The 25851-nt window shown below is 42.6% G+C and overlaps 1 protein-coding gene across 1 annotated transcript in view; it reads left to right on the plus strand.

Annotated features, from left to right (window-relative positions):
* Positions 1-25518, plus strand: part of TRAPPC1 (trafficking protein particle complex subunit 1) — a 212248-nt gene extending 186730 nt beyond the window's left edge. Inside the window, exon 5 of the mRNA XM_044077287.1 lies at positions 25150-25518. Coding sequence (XP_043933222.1) covers positions 25150-25278 — 129 coding nt within the window. The 3' untranslated portion in view covers positions 25279-25518. The remainder of the gene's footprint in view (positions 1-25149) is intronic.
* Positions 25519-25851: the final 333 nt, after the last annotated feature.

Below are 25851 nucleotides of genomic sequence, written 5' to 3' on the forward strand. Positions count from 1 at the left end.
TCTCAATATCCCTTCATTTACTTCACAGCTGCAGGTGTCTGTGCTGCGAACCAGCAAGCCTATGCAGATAGGCTGCGCCACCAGGCAGGTTAGTAATTATTCTGCATGTATTGTTATATAAAATAGGTGAGAGAGCCTGTAAGAAAGTGTTGTAGCCCAATAATACAGCCATAAAATGCCTTTAATAATTCCTCTGCATGTACTGTTATATAAAATAAGTCAGAGAGCCAGAAAAAGAGTGTAGTAACCCATTAAGAAAGGTAAAATGCTATAACAGCATTGCCCGCTTTGCCACTGGGAACCCCTATCATACCCATCACTGTCTTAATTTGAAATATTTAGGCTGGCTAGAACTCCAAAATTATCTTTTAGTCTCACAACGCACTATTGCCCATGAAATACTGTATCAACCTGACAATACCCCTATACTCTCACAACTTTTAATCCCTTACAATAATCTCAACTCCCTTCGTTCCTCTTGTAAACTTTTGACCAGTTCAATAAGTTCTAACAACAATGCCGGCGACTCTTTATTCACTAACACTATTGGCAGAAGATGGAATCTGCCACCCAGTGATATAACTCTGATTTCATCGCTTCCTCTTTTCAAACAAAAGCTCAAGCTATACTTCCAAAATCATTGGCTCTATTCCTGTAGCTCACCAGACTGACTTTCTTCCCTACCCCTTTTTACTTTTACCTCTACTTCTTCCACTCCTCTTACTTTATTCTGCCCATTTAAGCTACTTCCTAGGCTTCCTTTAGCCCATGCTTGGCTACCTTTGCTCTACCTAAATCTCCCAGCTCTCTCTTCTCCTCTCCCTGTCACTTCTTCATCTCCTTTCTCTCCTTACTGTCTACTGCTTCACTTCAACTTCCTAAAATTCTCTACTACTCCTTACTTTCCTAGTCTCTTGTACTCCATCTTTATTTATTCTCTTCATGATACTATTAAAAATAGCCTTGAACTGTAATTATGGCGGCCTTCAACTGATGATGTATTTTTCTTTGTCTTCCTGAATTTTTTTTATGTAACCAGTCCTTTGGACACTTTTTATTGTTTTTTGAATTCTTGTTTACATATATGACTTCTTTGGTATATTTGTGCTTTTTTATGTGTGTGGAGCTTTTCTCCCCAGGCCTCTACTGAAAATGGACATATATCCAGCTAGACTAGCCTGGTCAACAAATGTAAAATAAATAAATAAGTCAGGAATAATATCTCTGCATGTACTGTCATATAAAATAAGTGAGCGAGCCTGAAAAAGAGTGTTGTAACCTATTAATAAAGGTATAAATATGTCTTGAATATGTCTTCCGTATGCACTGTAATATCAAATAAAGGAGAGAGCCTTTAGAAAAGTGTGTAATGTAATTAATAAAGGTATAATACTTGAGTGTGTCTGTGTCACTTACTTTGAAATGTTGTTGTACCCTTGCATTATGCAAATAGTACTGTTGTAATAAGTGCTGTCAACCCACAGTTGGGCAGTCCCATATAAAGTGGATGATGGAAGTGCCAGTAGCTGTGAAGCATATATTTAGTCCTCTCCAGTCAGTTAAGGGCAGGCACGCATAAGTAAATCTGGCACACGAGTAGCTTGTTAATGTGTTCCCCAGAAATGTGCGTATGCTACATGAAATGTAGGGTTTTGTAGAAATTTAACTGAAAATGTCACGTGAACACATCCAGATATGTAGATATAGAAATATAAATAAAATAAATAACTATGTAGCAGTAACGTTTGCATCTTGGACAGTTAGTATGTCAGATATAGGTCAGGTATATAATGAACTAGCCAAACCCATTGCACAACCTAATGCATGTTGCCAAGTGTAATAATACATGTAAGGGATATACACCTGCAGTCAATAGTAATATAGTGTAGACTAAAAGTACTTATAAGATGTGAATTGAGGTTTCTTTCTACACCCTACTGTATGTGCATAAACAATGCAATTCCACACCTCAATGGGTATGTCTAATCTCAAAACATTTGTTGGGACATATGTCCTATTATTCTATAAATATCTGCATTTACTTTGATGCATATGCCTTGTTCAAACACCACAATCTTGGTGGCCTGTTGCCACCAATCATCCTTGCATGCTGTTGGAATATCCACTGTCGTTCAGTATATGCATGTGTTATGCTTGCTGTTCAACTGTTGGAACCTTGGTGTGTTGGGTTAATGGGAATATTACTGCATGCTGTTACAACTAATTTGGAATGCTGTTGTTTATGTTGTAATTAAACACACCTAATCACAGAACGTATGGGAAGGCCTGTCCCAGCGGACCCACCTGTCCCTCCTCAGCTGGTGATTGTACCTGGCACCAGCAGGTCCGGTGCCCAGCCCGGGCTCCCCTCCTCCGTTGGTCCTGTGCCACCTTCAGGTGGAAGCGCTGCAGGGGATGGGGCTCGTCTCCCCTATGCAAGTGTGGGCGGAGAAGGGCCACCTGTCACCCTCCGAAGGGTCCGGGCTGTGGTGCGTAGGGAGTTCCAGCATTCAGTCGCTGATCCCCTACGCCAGCTTGAGGCGAGAGTGGCGCGACTCATGGGTGAGCCTGCCCCTCCTACGCAGCCCCCAGCACAACCACCCTCGGGGCTGTGAAGGTGCAGTGGTGACTGCCCATGGGTGGGGATCTCAGTTCCACTGTTACCATCTGTGGGCTCATGGACTTGCAATTTCCAAACATCCGTCCCCGTCAGTTGTGTTCACCCACCCCATGTGTCATACTCCGCCCCTGTAGGCGTCTTGTTTGTCTTGTCTGTCTCCCCAACCTACCTCCCCAAATATACCTACTTCCTCTACCTCACTTTCCACTCTCACCTGAAAAAAAAAGGGCAATCTGTTCTCACAAAAAAATTACGCCCCATACATAGCTGCCCATTTCGCCCACATGTCCGCTGGACATGTAAACTGATAATTATAATTGGCAGTACAACAGACTTTGCTGTCCTCACCCCTCTCTCAGGGGTGGAAGGTTTCAAATTTCACTCCAAATGTATTGCTTATGCACAGCTGGTGCTGATAAAGAAATGGGCAGCTATGGACCTTCCCTACACCCATCCTGCACATCCTGAGCTTGTTTCAGTACTCTTTCCCTCTTTGTGCCCCCTTTTTCACCACTTTCCTATCTCCCCATTTTCTTTTCTTTCAAAGAAATTAGCATGGGGGTTAATGGGAGTAAGCACTTTTAAGCAGTAGTAAGCGGGTTTAAGCGAGTGTGCGCATGTGTGCACTTAGCTAAGCATCGCTCAGCATCGTGCAAACCCACGCAAACCAGCTTACAGCTGCTTAAAAGTGCCTTAGTCACTCTGCATGGCAGAGCCCTTGTTCTGCTGAGCAGCAAAATAAAACACCTCTGTCAATCTCGAACCCCGGACCTTGGAAACACTAGACTGCATGAAGTACCACTAGGCCACAGTAGATTTACAACAAGTTGGTGCTGTAATAAATATATCATGCATTACAATGAGTGAATGTAAAGGGAAAATAGGAATGTCATAACACAAATCTTGTTCTGTGGATCTTTACCAGCAGTTGTTGTGGAATTGCATGACATGACTGTGAAAAGAGAACCAGACATTCTAGCAGGAAATAGTGTTACAGTAGCACTTTACAAACCCCACACAGTATCAGAGCAGGATAAACACTGGCAAAATTGAATAGGGCAGAGGCCATACTTCCCAACTGTGACTGCTTTTCAGGGATGTCCCTGATTCCTAAACAAATGTTAGCTTTGTCCCTCAGAATCCCTCTGAAAAGTACTGACGGTAGGCCGAAGAGTGGGGAATTACACTTAACGAATAATGTCAATAAGTAATAGTACACACTGCATGCACGTCAGAAAAGGTGTATTAATACATATGCTCTGATTCACTCAGTCTCAACTTAATGTCTGTAATATATTACAGGTGTACCCCACTTATATGTACCTTTCCCTGAGGCTGTTCAAATATATACCTGAGTGTATAAGAGGCCTAGCAGATGCAGAAACACACAGGCATTTCAGCTTGTCTGCTGTTACACACTCTGCAAATAGCTTTGGAACGAGTTCCACAGGTATACCCTTATGTAGGAGTACAACACAGAAATATCAAAGGATGTAGCCATGTACTGTTAGCAACCAACTGTGACAATGCCATTGTTCCAGTGCAGAAAAGACCGGTGTGGTGCACAGACAAAGAATAATAGGCTAACCTCTGGCTTCCATCTGGATATGTCCAGTGCACAGACAAAGAATAATAGGCTAACCTCTGGCTACCATCTGGATATGTCCAAAAGGTGGGAGCTACACAGACTACTTGCCTTGTTAGACTAACTGGTACACAGTAACCCTGTATGTTCAGCAAGATAAACATCACACAATAATATATAATGCTCTTTGTACTTCTGCACCCCTACCCAAAAGAGCAATATACCTGTGTATTCAGGCTCTACCAAGGATGTAGGTAGGCATACTCAGTACTGAAATGCATCCAGTTGTCTTGAGCAGCCCGTGCTAATGTCAACACAAATAAACAACAAACTGTTCAGAAGTGAGGTAATTAATATTTACAGTATAGTAGTTCACAAACAGTTCATGTGCCAGAAGAATACATTGCAATAACTACTTTTGTATGGCAGTTAATTGTCTAATTAGAAAAGAAAGTACATACTCCCATGAATCTTGTGTAGGCATGTGGAGGGGTGAGTAAAATTCTACACTGACAAGTGTGTACTAGAAGCAGCAACATTCAGGTTTGAGTACAACATACAAATCACTGGCTACAACCCTAGCTTCAGAGATAAGAAGTATACTAACCTAAGAATCCAAGGAAAGTGCTGCAAAGACCAATACCACCAAAGAAAAGCAGCCACACCAGACCGATGTCTCACAGGGCAATAGTAAACTCACAATAAGGCTCTGAAAGCAGATATGAAGCAAGAATCCAAAACGATACCAGTTTCAAATTTATTTATACTAACCTTCTGACTGACACAACGGTGTCCACAGCAAACAAGCACGGGCCCCACTTTGGAAAGCTGAAAGGGTTACGCCTACCTAACCTAGCATTTTATAGCAGTGGGCTGCTATGACAGTGAATAGTGCAATTACCACACAGCAGGCTGCATGCAGTTAGTAAGTGGTGTGCACTAATCGGTGCAGAGGCCATCACATGCACATGTGCAGATACCTAGAAAAGCAGGCTGTAATTTCTGTCTACACATGCAAAAATCTCATTGCAGCAGGAGAGAGAGAGAGAGAGAGGCAGACACACAGACAAAGACAGACAGAGAAACACGGAAAAAGAAAGAGCAACAGATAAAGAAAAGAAATAAATCAATAAATAAAATTAAAAAAAAAAAATTCCTTTAAAAACAAACGGAACACAGCAATACAAACGAAAGGTATGTAACACATATGTATTTTCTGGCATGTAGTAGATGTTTATGAAGAGTACTCTACATACTGTGAATCATCCATATGTGGCAGCAGTACGTATCTCTATGTATCTGTACATGTGCATAGGGCAAGAGACATACTGCAACTGTTTGTGAAGGGTGTACATATATACGTTGTTGAAGGTTGTTATGTGCATATTTCTATGTAGGTTGTAGTGTGTGGAAAAGAAAATAGCATGCAGTGCTGGTATATGACATGTGGTGGTTAAACGCTGTGGGTATGCTCTGTCAGTTTTGCAGTGTTGTAGCCAGTGAGGCCTGCTAAGGCTACATGGGCTGAGGACACCTTCAATGCAGTCTGCACAATACTGTGCAATATTATTACATAACTGTATATTTCACAACTGTCGCATAATTGATATTCCCACCATGAATAGTGGACTGTATATGTGCCTATATGTACATCTATATGTACAGCAATGGATGTTTATATGTATGTGTGTGTGTGTGTGTGTGTGTGTGTGTGTGTGTTTGTTATATACACACACACACACACACACATATATACACATATATATATATATATATATATATATATATATATATATATATATAGATATGTAGATATATATTTAGATAGAGGAAGAGAGACATGGGGCATACTTACTGCGACAGGTGCCTGGCGACCAAGGTATGGACTGAAGCTCAGTGTTGACACTGCAGTGCCATCCCTTCTAGCCAGAATACTGTACCCATTAACTACCACATAGGTGGTAGTCTGCCTAACACCGAACGTGTGATGAGGGAACATGGGACACAGGTGGACAGTAGCCTCCACTTTGATAATCACAGTGCCACACTCATCATGTACTCTGTCTATGTGGTACACGTCATCACAAAAGGTGTGTTATCTATGGAAATATAGGTCAGTGTTCCCTTCTACTTATCACACTTAAAACCCATTAGAGAGTACAATGCCAACTACAGCAACTGGAAAGGCCACAGACATACCTCACAAAGAGTAATACCGGCCCCAAACAGATGCCCTATGCAGACCGACTCCCAAAACCACAGCTACACTGTGTTGCATAGCACCTACCCAGAGGTGACCTCTGCCTAACATACTGAGCTGTGTCACACCCATAGCTGTTGGACATCCTCCACATAAACATATTACAATCCCTCCCAGATACACGCTCTAGGGCCCTACACCTTGTCAGCTCACTAAACAGCACATACTGGATGAATAGAGTCCTAACTCAGAGACATGCCATACTCTGGAACAAACCACCTATCAATAGCAAACAAAGCTCCTCATTAGCAGTTGTCATAAATACTCCTGATGATTGTTTGGGAGGTAGGAAATACACCCCGGGAATCACGTCTGTGGCTCTGGTTTGACAGGGGCAAGTGAAATTAAATTACAGGTGTGTGAAAGGCCAGGGTAGCGTATGGCTAGGCTGCTGTAGGCCCTAGGGCCAATAGCGTATTACCTACCCATGACACGAAGCACACACACACTGCAATAATTGCTATGTGAGGTTGACTGAGTGCGATGGTGAATGTGTTGGTGAATGTGTGCAAGGTCTGTAAAGATGTGATAGCTTAGTGTGAAATTGTTTCTGTCATGGTAGTTTGTGTCCTAGCTGTGATCCCAGCAAAAGATGTGTATGCTATTGCTAGGCAGAAAAAGTAGTATGGCATACGGTGTGACGTAGTCCCTTGTTGTCGACTGTGGTGTCCCGTTGTAGGCTAAAGCAATACATGTATGCTTAGTGAGTGGTACTGCTGGTGAATCCAATTCCCATATGAGCTGTAGTACTACGTGAAGCTGTAGGCCTAAACAGTACAGTATGGTGTATGTTCACATTGCTTGGAAACACTGTTTTGTGTCTTCCCTGTAGTCCTCACAGATTACATACCTCAGGCATAAGGTTTTGTAAGTAGTGACACACAGTACTGTATGGTACACAGGTAAAGCTCATCTGGGTTGGCATACATTTGTGTGTTGTATGCATGTCTGATGTGTGTGTAATTATGCCTGTACCATGCCCTCAATCATATCTGTGTTACAGGGTATACGTGTGTATCTAGTAACATGTATAGTCTGGTACAGCAGTATGCCACCTATATCAACAACTGTGCACATATGTTAGGCAGGGGGTTGGCATCAAAGACTACTGTGGTATACTGGTAATACTGTAACTGTACTTTACATTCATTGCAATGGATGACATCTTTCTTCATCCATTAGCTTGATATATACCTCCTCTGACTAAGTGGTGCATTGTGTCACATACAGTGTGTCATGTACTGTTGTAGTTTAACTTTGTTGCTGTGCAGAACATGGTTTAATATATAGAATGTGCCAGGCGCTGTCAGGCAGTTGTGGGCTGAACACTGATATGTGTATTAAAAGTGTGTATCTACTGACAGCCAATATGGCATTTCATTGATGTCTGTACTTTAGAATGTTAAGTGTGCCACATGACTTGCTCACAGTTATTGTTTTATTGTCTTCCAGGGACATGTCTCACAATCGCAAACCTGTGTATTCTCCTGAAGAGGAGGAAATAATCCTAGACGGCCTACTACAACATCACACCCTGCTGTTCTCGAGAACCAGCCAGGACCAGCATGGGCACACTGCACTCTGGCAAGATGATGTCAGTCGGGTGAATGACGTAGGCATGCATAACCAGACTTATGAGCAGGTACGCTATCACTGCAGTGATTTAATTAGATATGTCCGGCAGCATGCCTCCGATGTCTGCAGACAACAGCTTGCCCAGGTGGTGGTGCAGCATCACACCCGCCCCTCACCAGAGTGGAAGAGCTGCTCCTCAGCGTGGTGGCTCCTGGCCAGCCACTACAACAGACGTGTCATCATGGAGGCCGGAGTCACCCAGCAAGTTGACTCGGAGCGTGCTGGTAACATGGCACATCTGTAGACTACTGTTGGCTCGATTGTTAGAACATGCATATGTCAGATGTGTACTGTGTATTTAGAAGATGTGGAGCCTGGTGTTGTGCAATACTGATAATTTGGAACATAATCTGTATGCCTGTGACTGTCACATGTTGTACTACTGTAAAGTTGCAAACTCACAGCAGCAATGCCATAGTTGTTGACACTGACAAACTGTCTCATATCCTTGTAAGTACCTCTGGTGTGAAAGCAAGACAGCAGACCCATGCTGGTGAGTGTTCTACATTTAATATAGCAAATAACATGTGCATGTCATAGGTGAGTTGTAGGCCATATACACATCTAAAACACGTACACATAATGCATGCTCTGCATGTTTTCTGTGGGACTATGCACATCCCAGTAACATGAGCAGCTGCCTCAAACACATGCAATACACAGAGCATCCCAACCAATGTTGGTACACTGTAGTGGACATTGTATAGGCAGAGTCAATACACATGCACACAACATACACCACTTTGTCATATGCAGTCAGTGTTCATATGATACACCTGGCCTATTTAGACACCTGCTGTAAGGTCAGACTCCAGTATCCCAAATGTCATCCACACAGCACACATACTATACCTGAGGGGTAGAGGCCTATCATGGGGTGGTGCGACACTCTTCAACACACAACACATTCATGTTAGGCAATGCTCCCTATTGAACACCTTACATACCCATGTAACAACTGCCTGTGAAATGGTTAATGTAGATAAAGTGCTGCAGTTCAGGTACAGCAAGATAGTTGCCAGTGTGGCACACATTAGTGGTCTTGAGTGACCACGTGATGCTGCCTGATGATGGCTCATGGTACTACACTACATCCAGTTACAGTAACTACAGTACTACACATAGCATTCATTGCTATACACCTGACACTTGTGTGCATCCGGCCATGGTATGTATACCTATGAGTGATGGTGCACAGGACATTGGAAAGCATTTAATACTTGCACAGCAATGTTGTGTCCATGTACACATTGTGTTCCAGGGTGAGGCCAATCATTGAACAACACACATGCATCAAAGACATGTATACTGTTATTAACAAGGACTCTCTACACTCGCACTGCATGCTTTTGAGCAACACACGTCCTGCATGCTGACACGTGTGATAGGATTCTTTGGCTTGTGATACTGTACTCCATCAACCACTAATGAGTATGTTTTGGATTGCTGTTGGTGTGTGTGTGTGTGTGTGTGTGTGTGTGTGTGTGTGTGTGTGTGTGTGTGTGTGTGTGTGTGTGTGTGTGTGTGTGTGTGTGTGTGTGTGTCAACTTTACTGAGTAGTGTATTTGTGTGCATGTGTGCTAACATCATGTACACATTTTAAAGTGTGTTTCCTGTCTTCCTCTCACAGGTGCTGAGGTTGTGTTGGTTGAGTGCAGCAGGGAACCTGAAGTCACTGCCACAAATAGTGGAAATGATGATACATGTGTTGTGGCACAGGCAGGTTTGACAGGGTCTGTCGTTGGTCCGCCAATCGACAGTACACAGCTTTCCACCCCATCTATGTGGACATTCATGCTGCCAATACATCCCTCATCACCAATGGCCTTAGCTGAGGGACAGCATACAGTAGGCATTGACCAGGATAGTGTGGTATCTGTGGCACATGCATCCCGTCACATCATCAGACTAGACATGGTAATGTGTGTGCACTTTGTTTTATGCAATCCCAGGACTGCACCATGGGGGACAGCAGGTGTTAACAGCCTGAACAGGACTCCACAATTCTTAGCTTGTGTGATCTATCTGTGGACCAGTTGCCAATCCATCATATGACAATACATATTTATGCACAGATTGTTAATTTTGTGGATACGACATGTGTCTGGGATGTTGGAAAAGGGCTATTCAAAGTCTGTGTGGGACGTGTGTAGCTCATTTCAGTGATGTATGTCCTCGGTGGCTGCCTTGCAAACAATCAAGCAGGTTTGGGAACTATGATCTGCCCATGACCAGACCAAAGTTGGTAGGGTTGTGTGTTTGTCCGCTTCCAATAGCTCAGTTTATGACTTCAGTCATGATGGACTCCATGGCCTTGCAGATCAGACTTCATAGGCTTATAAGACTATAGTTCCCATGGTCTGTTGTGCACCAACACTTGTGGAGTGTGCCATATGTTGCTGTAACCCATTCAACGGTTTCATATCCTGTAGAGCTGGTGAGGCTCAACAGACTGTTCAGGTGCAGGGTCTGTTTGTTCTGCAGTTCACTTATGAAACATATAGGGAAACAATGTAATCCAATTGATGCCATGTTTTCAGCTTTGGAAGGAGCTTGTTTACCCATTCTACATGATATCTCCTGGTATGATGATAGGGCCTTTTGTCAGTGGGAGGTGGGTATGTATGTATGATGTCTGACAGGATGTTGACATTGTCAGTCATTTACAGTTGGCCCTGACTCAGGACATATATGAGTGTGCATTGCTATTTATGACATAGCTGAAGAAAGTGTCATGGTTCTGTCTGGGCTCCTTCGCAGATAATCTTTCCAAAACACCAACAAACTTAAGCACTAAAACCCCTGTTATACTCGTTTACACACTTAACACCCTACTGATCCTGTTTGATCAGTCAAAAGAGTATGTCATCATAATATCCTGACATGTCCAAAGCTCAATTTCGTGTGTACTCTCCAGTCCAACTGGTGAATATGGGAATTTTGAGGCAATGTTACAACTGCCTTATGTACACAGACAACCCTCTCCTCCTCCCAACAAACTCAGATATATTTGAGAGATATATACTGAAGAAAAAGATACCGCTGCTATCTGAAGGTCCAACTCAATAAGCAAAAAGCAAAAAATACTTTATGAAGAAACAAAATGAGTAAGGACCACCACAAAAAACAAAGAAGTTTTATTACATGTGCAAAGGATGAGCGCTTTCACATACTGCCAAGGCACGTTTCATCAGATCTCAAAAACATTCTCAAAACCTCACTTTTTATAGGACAACCAATCTTAAAAAATCCTGCAACCACCTTGAACATAATCATCTAATTAAACAATCATTCATTCAGTTCAGAACCATGCTAAAAACTAAGAATTCCTATTTATCTTATAAATCAGTGCTCTTAAAATGTAGCATTGAGCTACTGAACTAGGACAGTTAAAAAACACTTTGAAATAATAATATTAGAACAATAACAATAATAATGAAACAATTGCAGAATATACTGACTTGATCTTAAATATCATATAAAATATATATTACATATATTTATTTCATGCATATGTAAAATATTAACAAAAATCAACTTCATAACTGCGGTGACCTCAGCTATATTCTGTATCTACAACTACTTACCTTAAAAAAATACATGAATATATATCAATATATGTGTCAGGATATCTGACTAAAAATATAAAAAATATACTGAATAACTAACATATGTAATGAACAATGTATGTACAATAACATATGAAAACACATGGAAATACATAAAATGTATATAAAGATGGATGAATTAAACATATATTTCCATATATTTTTGAGGTATGAATACTATAACAGCATAATGTAAAAATCTCCAAATATATTCATAAACTCATAATAATTTATACTAATAAATCAATATTTATTGACTAATAATAATAACTAATTATTTTCAAAAAATATGTAATGATATATATGAATATTAGACTTGATAAATAAATAAAAATGTATATGAGACTTATACTACTACCCTGTCACATTATCCTTCTGTTGCACTTATGCCCATAAAAGTTTTATTATTTTATCTAAGTCTATGTGCTTCAAGAATAGGTTTAATGGCTATAAACTGATTGAGCCCTGGATCCTGATGTGCTCGTAACTTAAAAATCCATTGGAGTTCTATAGTCTCCAGATGGTTCATATTATGTCCCCCTCTCTTATTAGGGGTCACTAACTGTAACACCCTGAATTTAAACCTATGGCCTTCATAAGCCATTATGTGTTTAGCCAAAGCATTTTGTTGGTTCAACTTCCTGATATCATATACATGATTATAGATCCTATCTTTAAGCCTCCTTGTTATCATGCCTACATAAAAGGCCTGACACTGATCGCAAGTAGCTAAATATATAAGATTAACATTATCACAAGAAGCAAAAAACCTAGGTTTAAGCTCATATTCCATTGTGGGATGTAAAAACACCGGAGTGTCATTAATCATTCCACACATTACATTTACCACATGGAAAGGTACCAAAAGTCCTAAAATATCACTGAGGTTGCCTAGTATCTAAATGCCCATGATCAATATTATTATTATTATTAGTCAATAAATATTGATTTATTAGTAGAAATTATTTTGAGTTTATGAATATATTTGGATATTTTTACATTATGCTGTTATAGTATTCATACCTCAAATATATATGGAAATATATGTTTAATTCATCCATCTTTATATACATTTCATGTATTTCCATGTGTTTTCATATGTTATTGTACATACATTGTTCATTACATATGTTAGTTATTCAGTATATTTTTTATATTTTAAGTCAGATATCCTGACACACATATATTGATATATATATTCATGTAATTCATGTAATTTTTAGTAGTTGTAGTTGCAATTGTTTCATTGTTATTGTTCTAATATTATTATTTCAAAGTGTTTTTAACTGTCCTAGTTCAGTAGCTCAATGCTACATTTTAAGAGCACTGATTTATAAGATATATAGGAATTCTTAGTTTTTAGCATGGTTCTGAACTGATTGAATGATTGTTTAATTAGATGATTATGTTCAAGGTGGTTGCAGGATTTTTTAAGATTGGTTGTCCTATAAAAAGTGAGGTTGAGAATGTTTTTGAGATCTGATGAAGCGTACCTTGGCAGTATGTGAAAGCGCTCCTCCTTTGCACATGTAATAAAACTTCTTTGTTTTTTGTGGTGGTCCTTACTCGTTTTGTTTCTTCATAATATATTTGAGATGCAACTATGTAGACAAACTGGAGGCTGAGATCTCTCGACCCATGACTGGCAGGCACATTCTATAAGGTGGAGAAGGTAACCACACACACCACAAATCCAGTCTCACATAGACCTATAGCAACAGCAAACCAAACACATAAACACACAAAAACATACTCGGAGGCTCTAAATGAAAATCTGCCTAAGCAGCAGAGACCTCCAAAGCAGACCCCCAAACAGCTGCTACCCCACAACAATACCCACATATCACATAGTTCACAAAGTCAGTGTGCCACACAGTCACTGCCCTTAAGGCTAAACAACACACCTAATACACTTGTAATAAGTTACTTTATTGTCAGACACACTGACGTCCCACTCACCAGGCTGAACAAGGAGAAGGTCACTGTAAGCGTCTGTCAGGTGTCAGGATCCGCCACATAACACATGCACTCAGGTCACTCCAAAGCAAGTACAAATATGACTCCATCATTGTTCATGCTGGTTTGAATGATCTGAGATGTTCCCCCCTGGACTGCATGAAAAGAGACATAAAGGAGCTCTCTGATTATGTAGCCCAGGCCGGTATGACCCTGACCTTGTGTAGCATCTTACCCTCACCAAGAATGATGCCACAGTATAAAGACAAAATGATCAATTTTAACAGTTGGCTAACGTATTGGTGTCATTCAAAGGGGATCCAGTGTTTGTCAGCCTGGGATGACATGCTCGACAAGCCATGTTGCTTCACTAGGGACGGCTTGCACCAGTCATCCCTGGGCTTGCGAATACTGGCTAAGGCTCTTGCCTCCCCCATAGTGCCTTTTTTAGGCAAGGCTCAAAAGACAAACCCACCTCCATAGACAATACAAGATAAAAGAAACTAAGGTTCATAGGTTGGTACTAGGCTATCAGCCCTAGGGGCCTATACAAGCCTAGCCATAACAATTCCCTGGCTATTTCTTCCCACACTATTTACTTTCCTGGACCCCTGTCTAGCAGGGCGACTGACGTGATCCCTGGGGTGAATTTCCTTTCTCCCATCCAATCGTCAAGGTTCCTCTTGAAGAGGTCCAAAGAGGCACTCTGCTTGACATGTATGGGCAATCTATTCCAGAGTCTGGGGAGTCTCTGGGTCAGGAACCTATCCCTCCAGCATGTTTTGTTTATTGTGATGACAAGGTTTAGATCCCTGGAGCGTGTAGCTCTGAGGGATTGGGATTTCTTTAAGTGTAGCATGTCCAACAGCTCTGGGTTTGACATGGCCTTGTATGTTAAGCAGAGATCACCTCTGAGTAGGCGATATGCAACACAGTATAGCTGGAGTTTTTAAGGCGGTCAGCGTGGGCATCTGCTTTAGGCCTGTGATTCTTTTAGTGAGGTATTTCTGAGGCCTTTCCAGTTGTTGCAGATGTCTTGAGAGGTACATACCAAATGGGACGTTGTATTCTATAATGGGTCTAATGAGGGATGAGTACAGTGGGACAATGACCTCCTTTTTTCTGGATTAAAAGCCCTTCGTGATGAGGTGTGCCACATAGAAGGATTTCCTGACTGTTGTGGCGATGTGGTTATCGAAGGTGAGACCACTGTCCACCTGTGTCCCTAAGTCTCTTATCACACTTTCTGTGTTTAGTGTACTGCCACCTATATGGTAATTCATGGATACATGTTTTTTCCCAAAGGGGATAACAGTACATTTCTTGGCATTGAGCTTGAGCCCATGGCTCTGGCACCAAGCATCTGTTTCTGTAAGGCCCTTTTGTAGAGTATCCACATCATTTGGGGATTCAATAATGGCTCCCAGTTTGTAGTCATCTGCAAACTTTGTAAGCCAGAGTCCCTTAGTGTTGACCTGTACTTCAGAGAAGTAGATGCCAAACAAGAGCGGTCCCAGGACTGAACCCTGAGGTACTCCACTTGTCACTTGTCTGGAGCTGGATTTGGAGTCGGCTACTTTTACAGTGTGGGTTCTATCAGTAAGCCATTTAGCAACCCATTGGGTGACATAGGGATTAATGCCCAACTTAGTAAGTTTATCTATGATTCCAGAGTGGGGGATGGTGTCAAAGGCCTTGGCAAGGTCTAGATAGGCTGTGTGGACCACCTTACCCTTGTCCATGGCTCTGGAGACTGATTCAAAGAAGTCAGTCAGGTTCAGGAGACAAGATCGGCCATTCACAAACCCAAACTGGGTGGGGTCCAGTGTTTGAAGGTTGCCAATATCTTTGTTTATAAGTTCCATGATAATACGCTCCATGGCCTTGCAGATAAGGCTTGTCAGACTGATGGGACGGTAGTTTCCGGGATCCACGGTGGATCCCCCCTTGTGGATTGGGATAACTGTAGCTCTGCGCCACTCAGTGGGCATGAAACCTGAGGTGAGGCTATGATTAAACATGACACTTAGGTGAGGTGCCAGTTCATATTGTAGTTCATGTAGTACACAGCCCGGGATGTCATCTGGTCCCATGGATGCTGTATTCTTGGCTTTAGAGAGTGCGTTTTGTACCTGTGTGGCCATTATTACTGGAATTTGGCAATCGTCTGGTATTGAGATGGGCCATTTAGGGGGTGAGAGGGGGGTGAAGTTGGCACTGAATCGATCTGCCAGGATATTGGCAATATCCTTCGGATCAGTATATTTAATGCCATTCTGTTTTAGCTCAGAGCAGCTCTGAGCATTGCCATTTAGATTCTTGACATAGTTATAGAATGCTTTGTGGTTGTCTTTGGAATCTTTGGCAATTTTATTTTCGTAACTAGCTTTGGAGGATTTTGAGTCATCTCAGTTTCTTACTGAGGCTAGTAAGGGAGTTTTTTGCATCCTGGGATTTTCCTCTTTTCTGCAAAAGTTTCTTCCTTTTGTTGTAAAGTTTGTTTATGGCAGGGGACCACCAGATTGGCTTCCTTTTTTTGGATGAGAGCATTTTGGTTCAATTTGGGATGGCACGATTCATGCATGAGTGGATGTGCTCGTACAGTGCCTTAGTGTAGGATTCAGCAGTTGAACTTTCAGTTCCCGTCTGCATGGGTGTCATGAAGTTTGTCACTTCGGACTTGAGTAGCCTGAAGTTGGCTTTGGAGAAGTTTTTATGGTGGTTTCTTTACTGGGGGGTGGGGGTGGGATGTGGATGTTAAGGGTGATTAGCTTATGGTCAGACCTGACTAACGAGGGGGTGACCATATGTATGGAGCATTGATTTCCAATGTTAGTAATGACCAGGTCTAGGATATTGGAGCCCCTGGTGGGACTATGGATTAGTTGATCCAGGGCGTTGGAATTTATGAATTCCAAGAACCGTTGCGCAAAGGTGTTGGGACATAAGTAGTTTTCCCAGTTAATGGCAGGGTAGTTAAAATCACCCAGTATTAGGGTGTTTGGTTCTATCTTAATATTTTCCAGTATGTTTAGAAAGGTGTAGTGAGAATCTTGGGGTATGGTGGGGGATCTGTAGCAAGCCACAATTTGGATTGCAGTCTTACCTAGTGTTAGTTGCACTTGGAGAATTTCAGACACATTGTGTTGGCCAACTAGCCTGGTGGTGTGAATATCCTTGGTGAATATTGACACTCCTCCACCTTTAGTGTTTTGGTCCTGGTTTGGTGGCCGAAAAGTGTGGTAAGAGTTGTAGCCTGGTATTGCAGGGGTGCTCTCTGGAGCCTTGAACCAGGTCTCAGTTACTGCACAGATATCGATGTTCTCCATTTTTAGGAGTGCCTCGAGAGAGTGCATTTTGAGGTTTAGACTTCTAGCATTGAGTAGCATTACCTTCAGATTTTGCATGCTTGTACCTGTTACGGTGGTGGTTTTGTCCTTTGAAGTTTGCCTAAAAAAGGCACTATAGGGGTGGCAAGAGCCTTAGCCAGTAACCTGAATCCCAGGGGCGACAGGTGCAGACCATCTCTGGCAAAGCATCGTGGTCTGTCAATTATGTCATCCCAGGCAGACAGATACTGGATCCCCTTTGAATGACACCATAAGCTTAGCCAATTGTTGAAGTCAATCATTTTATCCTTATATTGTGGTACCATTCTGGGCGAAGGCAGGATGCTACTCAGGGCTAGGGTCATACCTGCCTGGGCCACATGATCCGAGAGCTCTTCCATGTCTCTTTTCATGTAGTCCAGGGAGGTACGTCTCAAGTCATTCACTCCAACATGGACAATGACAGAGTCATATTTGTACTTGTTGTGGAGTGACTTGAGTGCATGCGTTATGTGGCAGATCCTGGCACCCGACAGGCAGCTGACTGTAATTTTCTCCTTATTCAACCAGTTGAGAGGGACATCAGTGCGCCGGACTATAGAGTCACCTATGACTAAAGTGTTAGGTACATTGTCTTGCCTTAGGGGCTGTTGCTGGGTGGCACACTGGTGTTGTGAACTATGTGACACATTGGTTGTGATTGGTGTTTGCGTTTCAGCTTCAGAAGTCTTTGTTGCTTGGGCAGGTTACAGTTATGGGCCTCTGCATATGTGGATTTAGTGTTGCTATATGTGGGTGTTGGTGGTGCGGGTTTAGAAGGGCTATGTGTTGCTTGAGGTGTAGTGTGGGTGTTAACCTTCTCCTCTTGACTGTTTAGCACAATCTTGGGTGGAGAGAGCTTTGCTTCCATTTTGGCTATGTAAGTGCATCTCTCACAGGTTGTAGTGTTGGGTGGTAGGAGGAGAGGGTTGTCTGTGTACATGAGGCAATTGCTGCATTGCCCCAGTATGCCCAGATTTACCAGGTGGACAGGAGAAATCACCGGAAGCTGACCCTTGGAAATGCCTGGTTTGGGGCTTTTTTTTTTTTCTTTGTAAAGTATAGGAGCTGTTTCCTTAGCAAGGTACTTTGCAATTATAGGCTGTTTAGTGCCTACTATTAATTTCTCCTTGTTAAGTTTTTTGCATCCTCAAAATGCACGCACTCAAGCCTCTTGTGCAGTAACAGAAACCTGGTTCAAGGCTCCCAAAATCACCCCAGCACTACCAGGTTATACTTCATACCATGCTTTTCGGCCACAAAACCCGGACCGAACCACAAAAGGAGGGGGGAGTATCCATATACATCAAAGATACACACACCTCCATGTTAGTAGCACTGTACGAAGCATCGGAGACCATCCATATGCAACTAACAGTGGGCAAAACTGCCTTTCAGTTTGTAGCCTGCTACAGACCACCCTCCCAAATTCAGGGACCCCACTCGGCTTTCCTGAGAACACTGGAGAATATGAAGGTCTCTCCAAACACCATTATATTGGGTGACTTCAACTACCCAAACATTGACTGGGAATACTACTCAGGCCCCAACACCCTCGCCCAACAGTTCCTAGAATTTATAAATTCAAATGCTATGGAACAACTGGTCACCACCCCCACAAGAGGGGAAAACATATTGGACCTGGTCATCACCAACATTGGGGACTCTATGTTCCACACCAGAGGTATACCCCTTATTGGTAAGGTCAGATCATACATTTATCTCACTGGACATCCATATCCCATCCCCTCCCCCAGCCAAGGTAATCTCGGTGAAGAACTTCTCAAAAGCAAACGTCACACTTCTCAAAACCAAGGTGGTATCCTTCAATGCCCCCGGGCCAGTGGAAAATACGGCTCAAACCGCAGAATCCTTTACAGACGCATTCTATTGACACCTACAGGAATGCATGGATCATGCTATCCCAAATGAAACCAAGACTCACTCCTCCAAAGGCAGGGGACCTGCCTGGTGGACCCCGGCCCTAAATAAGCTATACAACAAAAGGAGGAGGCTAGTACATGATAGAGCAAAATCCCAAAAAGGGAAGGCATCTCTGATCAGTACTAGCAAGAAGCTACGATCACTCATAAAATCATCTAAGGCCAGTTTCGAAAGAAAAATTGCACAAGACACTAAAGATAATTACAAGGCCTTCTTTAGTTATGTCAGGAACCTGGGTGGCAACTCCCAGATATGCTCTGAGTTAGTGCATAATGACAAAAAATACACTGAACCCACAGACATTGCCAACATCCTGGCAGACAGGTTCAGTGCAAATTTCTCCCCCCCATCCCTCCAAAAGAGCAGATGTCCATCCCAACAGAGTGTAGCCTCCCTGACATCACAGATGAACAGGTGAGAGCTGCCCTCTCCAAAGCAATAACACAGCATCAATGGGACCGGACGGTGTCCCGGGCTGCGTCTTACACGAGCTTCATGAAGAACTTAACCCTCACATAAAGTCACTGTTCAATATCAGACTTACTACAGGATATGTACCCAAGGAATGGCGTACAGCAACAGTGGTCCCGCTCCACAAAGGTGGTGCCACAATGGACCCTGGACACTATCTCCCTATAAGCCTAACTAGCCTGGTCTGCAAAGTTATGGAGCGTATCATCATGGAACTCATAAACAAAGACATCAGGAACCTCCAGACACTGGATCCTACCCAATTTGGCTTTAAGGGCAGATCTTGCCTCTTGAACCTGGTCTACTTCTTTGAAACAGTTACCAGGGCCATAGACGTAGGGAAGGTAGTCCACACAGCCTACTTGGACCTCACAAAAGCCTTTGACACAATACCCCACTCGGGCATCATAAATAAGCTCACCAGCTTTGTTATCAACATATATGTCACAAGATGGATTGCAAACTGGATCAGAGATAGCACCCACATGGTCGGAATTGCAGGTGCCATGTCAGACTCTACACCAGTTACAAGTGGCGTCCCACAAGGCTCAGTCCTGAGACCTCTCTTGTTCAGTATATATTTCTCTGAGGTACAGGCTAACATGGGAGGACTATGGCTGACAAGTTCGCAGATGACTGCAAACCGGGTGCCATAATCAACTCTCCTGCTGACACAAGCATCCTCCAAAAGGGTCTCACAGAGATGGATAACTGGTGCCAGAGCCATGGCCTAAAACTGAATGCCATAAAATGCATAGCCATCCCCTTTAGGAAAAACAAAGTGCCCACAAATTACCACATAGGTGGTAATCCATTACGTACGGAAGTAGTAATTAGGGATTTGGGGACCCAAGTAGATAGTAATCTCTCCTTTGACAATCACATTGCCAAAGTGGTTAGAAAGACCTTCTATATAGCCCACCTTATCCCAAAAGGTTTCACATCTAGATCGAGAGGTCATCAGGCCAATACTTGTATACAATGTACCTTACCCGACACCTGCAGCAACTGTAATGACCCCAGAAGTACCTCACCAAGTGGATCAAGGGACTCAAACAGATGCCCTATGCAGTTCGGCTAAAGAAACTCCAGCTCTACTCATTTGCTTACCGCCTACTCAGATGCGATCTGTGCCTGACGTATAAAGCTATGTCCAACCCAGAATTAATGGTCATGCTCCACCTCAGGATATCCAAATCCTTTAGAGCTACACACTCCAAGGACTTAAACCTCAGCACAGAAATAAATTGGACATGCTGGAGGGACAGATTCATATCCCAGAGGCTCCCCTCACTCGGGAACGAAATCCCAGTCCAAGTTAGGCAGAGCCCCTCACTGACCCTCTTCAAGAGAAATCTTGACGAGTGGATGGGAGATCGTAAGTTTACCCCTGGGATCTCTTCTGGGTCCCTGCTAGACAGAGGCACAATCAACTAACCATAAAAGGGCTATCTTGTGTGACCTGCTATTCAAAGGCACAGTCTACTAATCTAAAAGGGTGGCGAAAGCCAAACACAGTCTGGCTAGGCTTATAAATGTCCTCGGGCAGATAGCCTACTATCAACCTATGAACCTATGATAATGTTTGGAGTGCACATTGTTTATTGATGATACTGATTGCAGGTTTTTTATATTCTTTGCTTTCCCACTTTCTATGAACAACCTAAGTATCTGTAGTGCATATTTGATTATGACAGGGTTCCAATATATTATATATGTGTCTGTTGTCATATAACTGTGTGCACAAGGCAGGATTGTTGAATAGTGAGAAGTTCCTGGGTTAACACATGCAACTGCCAGATATGTGTGGCCCACTGCTGTACGCAGACATGGCCTAAGTGTGTGAGCATGCCCAGTTTGGCCTTTCAGTATGTTGCTGTCTGAAGTCCACTACATTTGTTAACGTGTGTGAACATGCCCAATATTAATATTTGTACTATATGTGTGTTGAAAATCAAGTTATATTTTTACTGCAGGGCTCACCTTTGTGTCATAACTCGACAGGGATTATGCTGTGCCTGCAGGGTTTCCATGAGACACTTTGCATAGACTTATCAACATTTCTTCATACAGGCTGACCAGTGAAATACTGTCATGGTTTAGTGGTTCAGTACTGTGACTATAGTGCACAGTATCCTGGGTTCGAGGCCTGTCACTGCTTTATAGTTTCATACTGGGCAGACCAGACTGCTTAAGGACCAGTAAAGCAAATATGAGCATGTTTACCTGCTTTTGCTCAACTATGCCCAACTTTGACCAAACTTGCCCAACATTACTCAACATTAACCAACATTGCTGAACGTTGCCCAATATTGCTCAACATTGCCCAAAGTTGTGCTAGTTAGTGTGTGCAATTGTGTTTACATATACTAAATAGTGGTAACAGCTGTTTAGCACTGCTTTATATTGCTTAAAACATGGCAATCATGCCTCAGGTGGTGCTGCAGGGCTGCCTATGTCGGATGCACATAGTACACTCCCTATACATGTTTGAAAACAGGTAGTGTCAAGTTAGGCATCCCTTTTAATATATGAGCCAGTGTATGTGCTATGCGTTGCCTCTTTGCCAAGGCCAAAGCATACTGGGCATGCCTCCTTCTGCCTACTGGGGCAGGCTCAGGTTGTTCCTCCTCGGAGTCATGCTCTGCCTGTGATGGCCTTGGCAATGGTGGGGGGCTATTTGGCCTGGGCCTATGCTGCTCCTGCTGCAGCTGTTTTCGCAGGATCATATTATGTAGCATAGCACATATCTTGACAATTTGGGTACATGTAGTTGGTGAGTACTGCAAGGCTCCATCAGATGTGTCCAGGCACCGGAACCGTGACTTGAGCAGCCCAAACATATGCTCGATTACATTTTGTGTTTGTGCGTGTGCCTCATTATGGCGTTCCTGTTCAGGTGTGTGTGCATTTTTGATGGGTGTCATCAGCCACGGCTCCAGTGCATATCCAGCATCCCCCACTAGCTGACCATGAGGGATGTCCCCATTGGCAAATGTCTGGTACGGCTGTGTCAGATGCCAGATATGGGAATCATGGTAGCTTCCAGGGCAGCCAGCACACACATTCAGTATTATGCCCTGGGCATCACACATGACCTGGCAGTTGATGGAGGCAAAGCCCTTGCAGTTAATGTAGGCCCTACCCCGCTGACTGGCTGGTGCTTTGATGCGTATGTGCGTGCAGTCTATTGCACCCACTACCTCAGGGTATTCCGCTATTTGCTGGAAAAGACGCATATTGCTGGCATATACCTCATGGGAATTGGGGAAATATACATGATCACCGACATGTACTGACATGGCATTCAGGAGCTGGTGCAGTACCCTGGATGCTGATGCCTGTGATATCCCCATCATATCACCAGTTGGTCTCTGGGAGGTACCTGTTGCTAGTATTCTTAGGTCAACACATACCTTGGTTTCCACTGGGATGGGTTCCCCTCTGTTGGTTCTGTGTGTGAGGCGTGGCCTGCACAACTCAACAATTTGCTGCATGAGGTCTCTGTCAACTCTATAGCGCTCCACTATCTCCAGCACACGTAGCCCCTGGTAGGTTACCCTGGGCCCGTACACTCTTCTCAGTCTCCTCACTGGGGGTTGCTCAGCAGCATTCTCATTGTCACTACCCTCAGCATGTTGCATATGTCGCCTTATAACAGCAATGGCAGACCCTAACATTTCTTTGTCTCAGTAAAGCTTTTTAAGTTTTCACTTCTCTTAGTTTACTGCAGTGTTGCAGTGTCTCTGAGGAAAACATGATGGAAAGTTGTTTGCAGAGTTTTAAGTGCTGGGCTGGGCTGGGCTAGTGTACTGCCTGTGTAATTGCCTGATTCTGATTGTTTTCACCTGCTAGCTCTGCTAGTTCTCCCTGGTTAACTTCCTACTATTTGTTGTGCTTCCTTTTCCCTTTCTGTTTCTACAGGGGGGCAGCGCCGAGTAAACTCAAACACAGCAGCTCACACGCGCGCACACATGCTTACATGGCCTAACACTTGCTATTTCCTGCTTAAACGCGCTTACACAAATTTCAACAAATTTACACATACTTACTCCGGCTTAAACGCGCACACACGGGCGCACACAATCTTACTCTGATATACAGGCACGCACCAGCGTGCAAACACATTGCAGGCATTTCAACAAGAAACTTTAGTGTTATCCACGGCATACACCTTCTATTACTTGCCTTTAGCTAGGATACCTGTTGACACACCTCTTCCAGTGATGAGTAACTGACAGCAAACACATGCCACTCTGCTCCAGTGAGCTTACATTCTTTCATACATACCCCCCTCTTGATGTCACCTATCTACTACTCTGTTACTCCCTATATCGTACTCATACACTCCACTGACTGTGCTCAATTGCTATGTAAACTTGGGATTCACTATCCTTACCCTCATTTGCATAGGATTGCCTACTAATGCTTGGTTACATCTCTTAGACTGAGCTTCCCCCCTTGGCAACCTCTACTCTGTAGCCATGTTGTCTTCAGCCTGCCATTCACTTGCATTGAAAATTATGATTTTCTATAAAATCCCTATTTGTGGCTATTAATTTTTGGTTTTCTGTTTTTTATAGCACAGCACGTTTGCGTGGCGCTGTGCTACTCTTAAACTTCGGAGAGCGTGGTAAAAAAATTTTTTTTTTTAATTTTGCATCTGGGAACATTGCCAATGGCCGTATATTTGGCCATTGGCATGCTTCCTCAACTGGATGCAGCCTTTATTTGGAGCTGTCACAGCTCCATTTTGCTGTTTGCAGAACGTACTCAGTTGTCAACGGAGTACATTTCTGCAAATAACACTACTCTTACTCGGACAGGTTAGGGTTTCCTGGATTGCAAATTTACCTCATTTGCATAGCTTTTGGCAGCAAATGAGGTAATTTGCATAACCTAGCCCTGTCCGTGTAAGAGTCGTTTTAGGAGGTCTGTTGCACGCCCCTGCCCAACTGTTCCTGGATCGCTCGGCGGACATGTTGGCTGCATGGAGTCTTACTCTACTCTTAGACTCCATGCAAGCCTTTGTGAATCCGGCCCAAAATGTAATTTGCTCATAGTAATGCCTTATGAAATATTGTATTACCATGATTAGATTGCACCCCATTAAATATGGATCAAACGAAATGTTACAGCGTTGTGGGCAATTTTACAACTAAAGAAATACAGCAGTTTGTTTATGTATTAAATTATGAGAGATGCAATGTTTTTCATGCTTGTCAGTATATCAGCAAGCATGGAAGAAGTGTTGAATGGGATTGCATTTTGAAGCTGACTGTCGAGGTCCTGCAAATTGTATGAATAGCTGGTATGATTGCTGAGACATTCAGTTTTTTCAGAAGTATACAGAAATGCTCAAAAAAGTGCAGTTGTTGCTGGTTGCAAAATCCTAATTATGAGCTGAGATATCAACACTAGTAAAATAACATTTTGACAATGTGTGCTTGCTAAACAGTTTGTATTTATACTCTTTATGTGACTGTTATAGTTCATGGTATGTGAAAGTTGTTTTCTGAAAAACAGTTCAGAATGCACAGTTTCTGTGGAGAAGGTTAACCAGGATTCCTAAGCATCTGTAAAGCAAATTAATTAAATGGGAGCATATTTCTTTAAATGCTAACTTGCATTAAAGATAAGTCTAACTTAATTAACTTACCACTTGCATTTCTTCCCTAACTGGTCTTTTTTCTTTCTTGCAGATTTATGTAGAATATGTTGTGAAAAATCCCCTCTGTGCTCAGAATGAACCCATTCAGAGCGAACTGTTTCGTACTAAACTAGACAACTTCATTCGTGGGCTTCCATTCTTCTCAGCTCGAGCAGGGTGAAATATGCTTCTCGTTGTACCCCGAAAAAAAAAATTGTGGCTTTTAAATGTCCCAGAATGCAATATTGAGGAAACAACATCATCCATTTCTTCAGTAGCTGGAGCAAATAACAGACGTATCTTCAGATGCAGCCCTGTCACACTTCCAAGCTGTCCTTACCCTTACGTTTTTTGGTGGACACACTTTTTTTTTTTTTTGAAGGGGACTTGTAATGTAAAATAAATTATTTTTCACTTTTAATGCGGCTTTTCTTAGTGTATTGAAGCACGTTCACAAAGTACATGTAGACCTTAAACATTTTGTTTGTGCAAGGTGAGTTTATTATTGCTGTTACTGCTATTTTTGGTTTGTTAGTCTTTCTTTTCATTTTTACTTAGTTTCAAGGTAACCAAATTAATTTAATCATCTAGGTATTTATGTATGGTGTGCTTGCACCATTGGATTATCTTGCCTTATATTTGCTTCATGATAGACAGCACATCTAGTGTACCCTTTCAGGACATTTAACATAGTTCACTCTCAAACCCATCCTTTTCCTTTGCATTTTCTTCCCCTGACCAGTGCCTTTTTGAA

The sequence above is a fragment of the Protopterus annectens genome, chromosome 7.part0, assembly GCF_019279795.1.
Source record: "Protopterus annectens isolate FY-2018-M chromosome 7.part0, PAN1.0, whole genome shotgun sequence".
In the NCBI taxonomy this organism is placed as follows: domain Eukaryota; kingdom Metazoa; phylum Chordata; order Ceratodontiformes; family Protopteridae; genus Protopterus; species Protopterus annectens.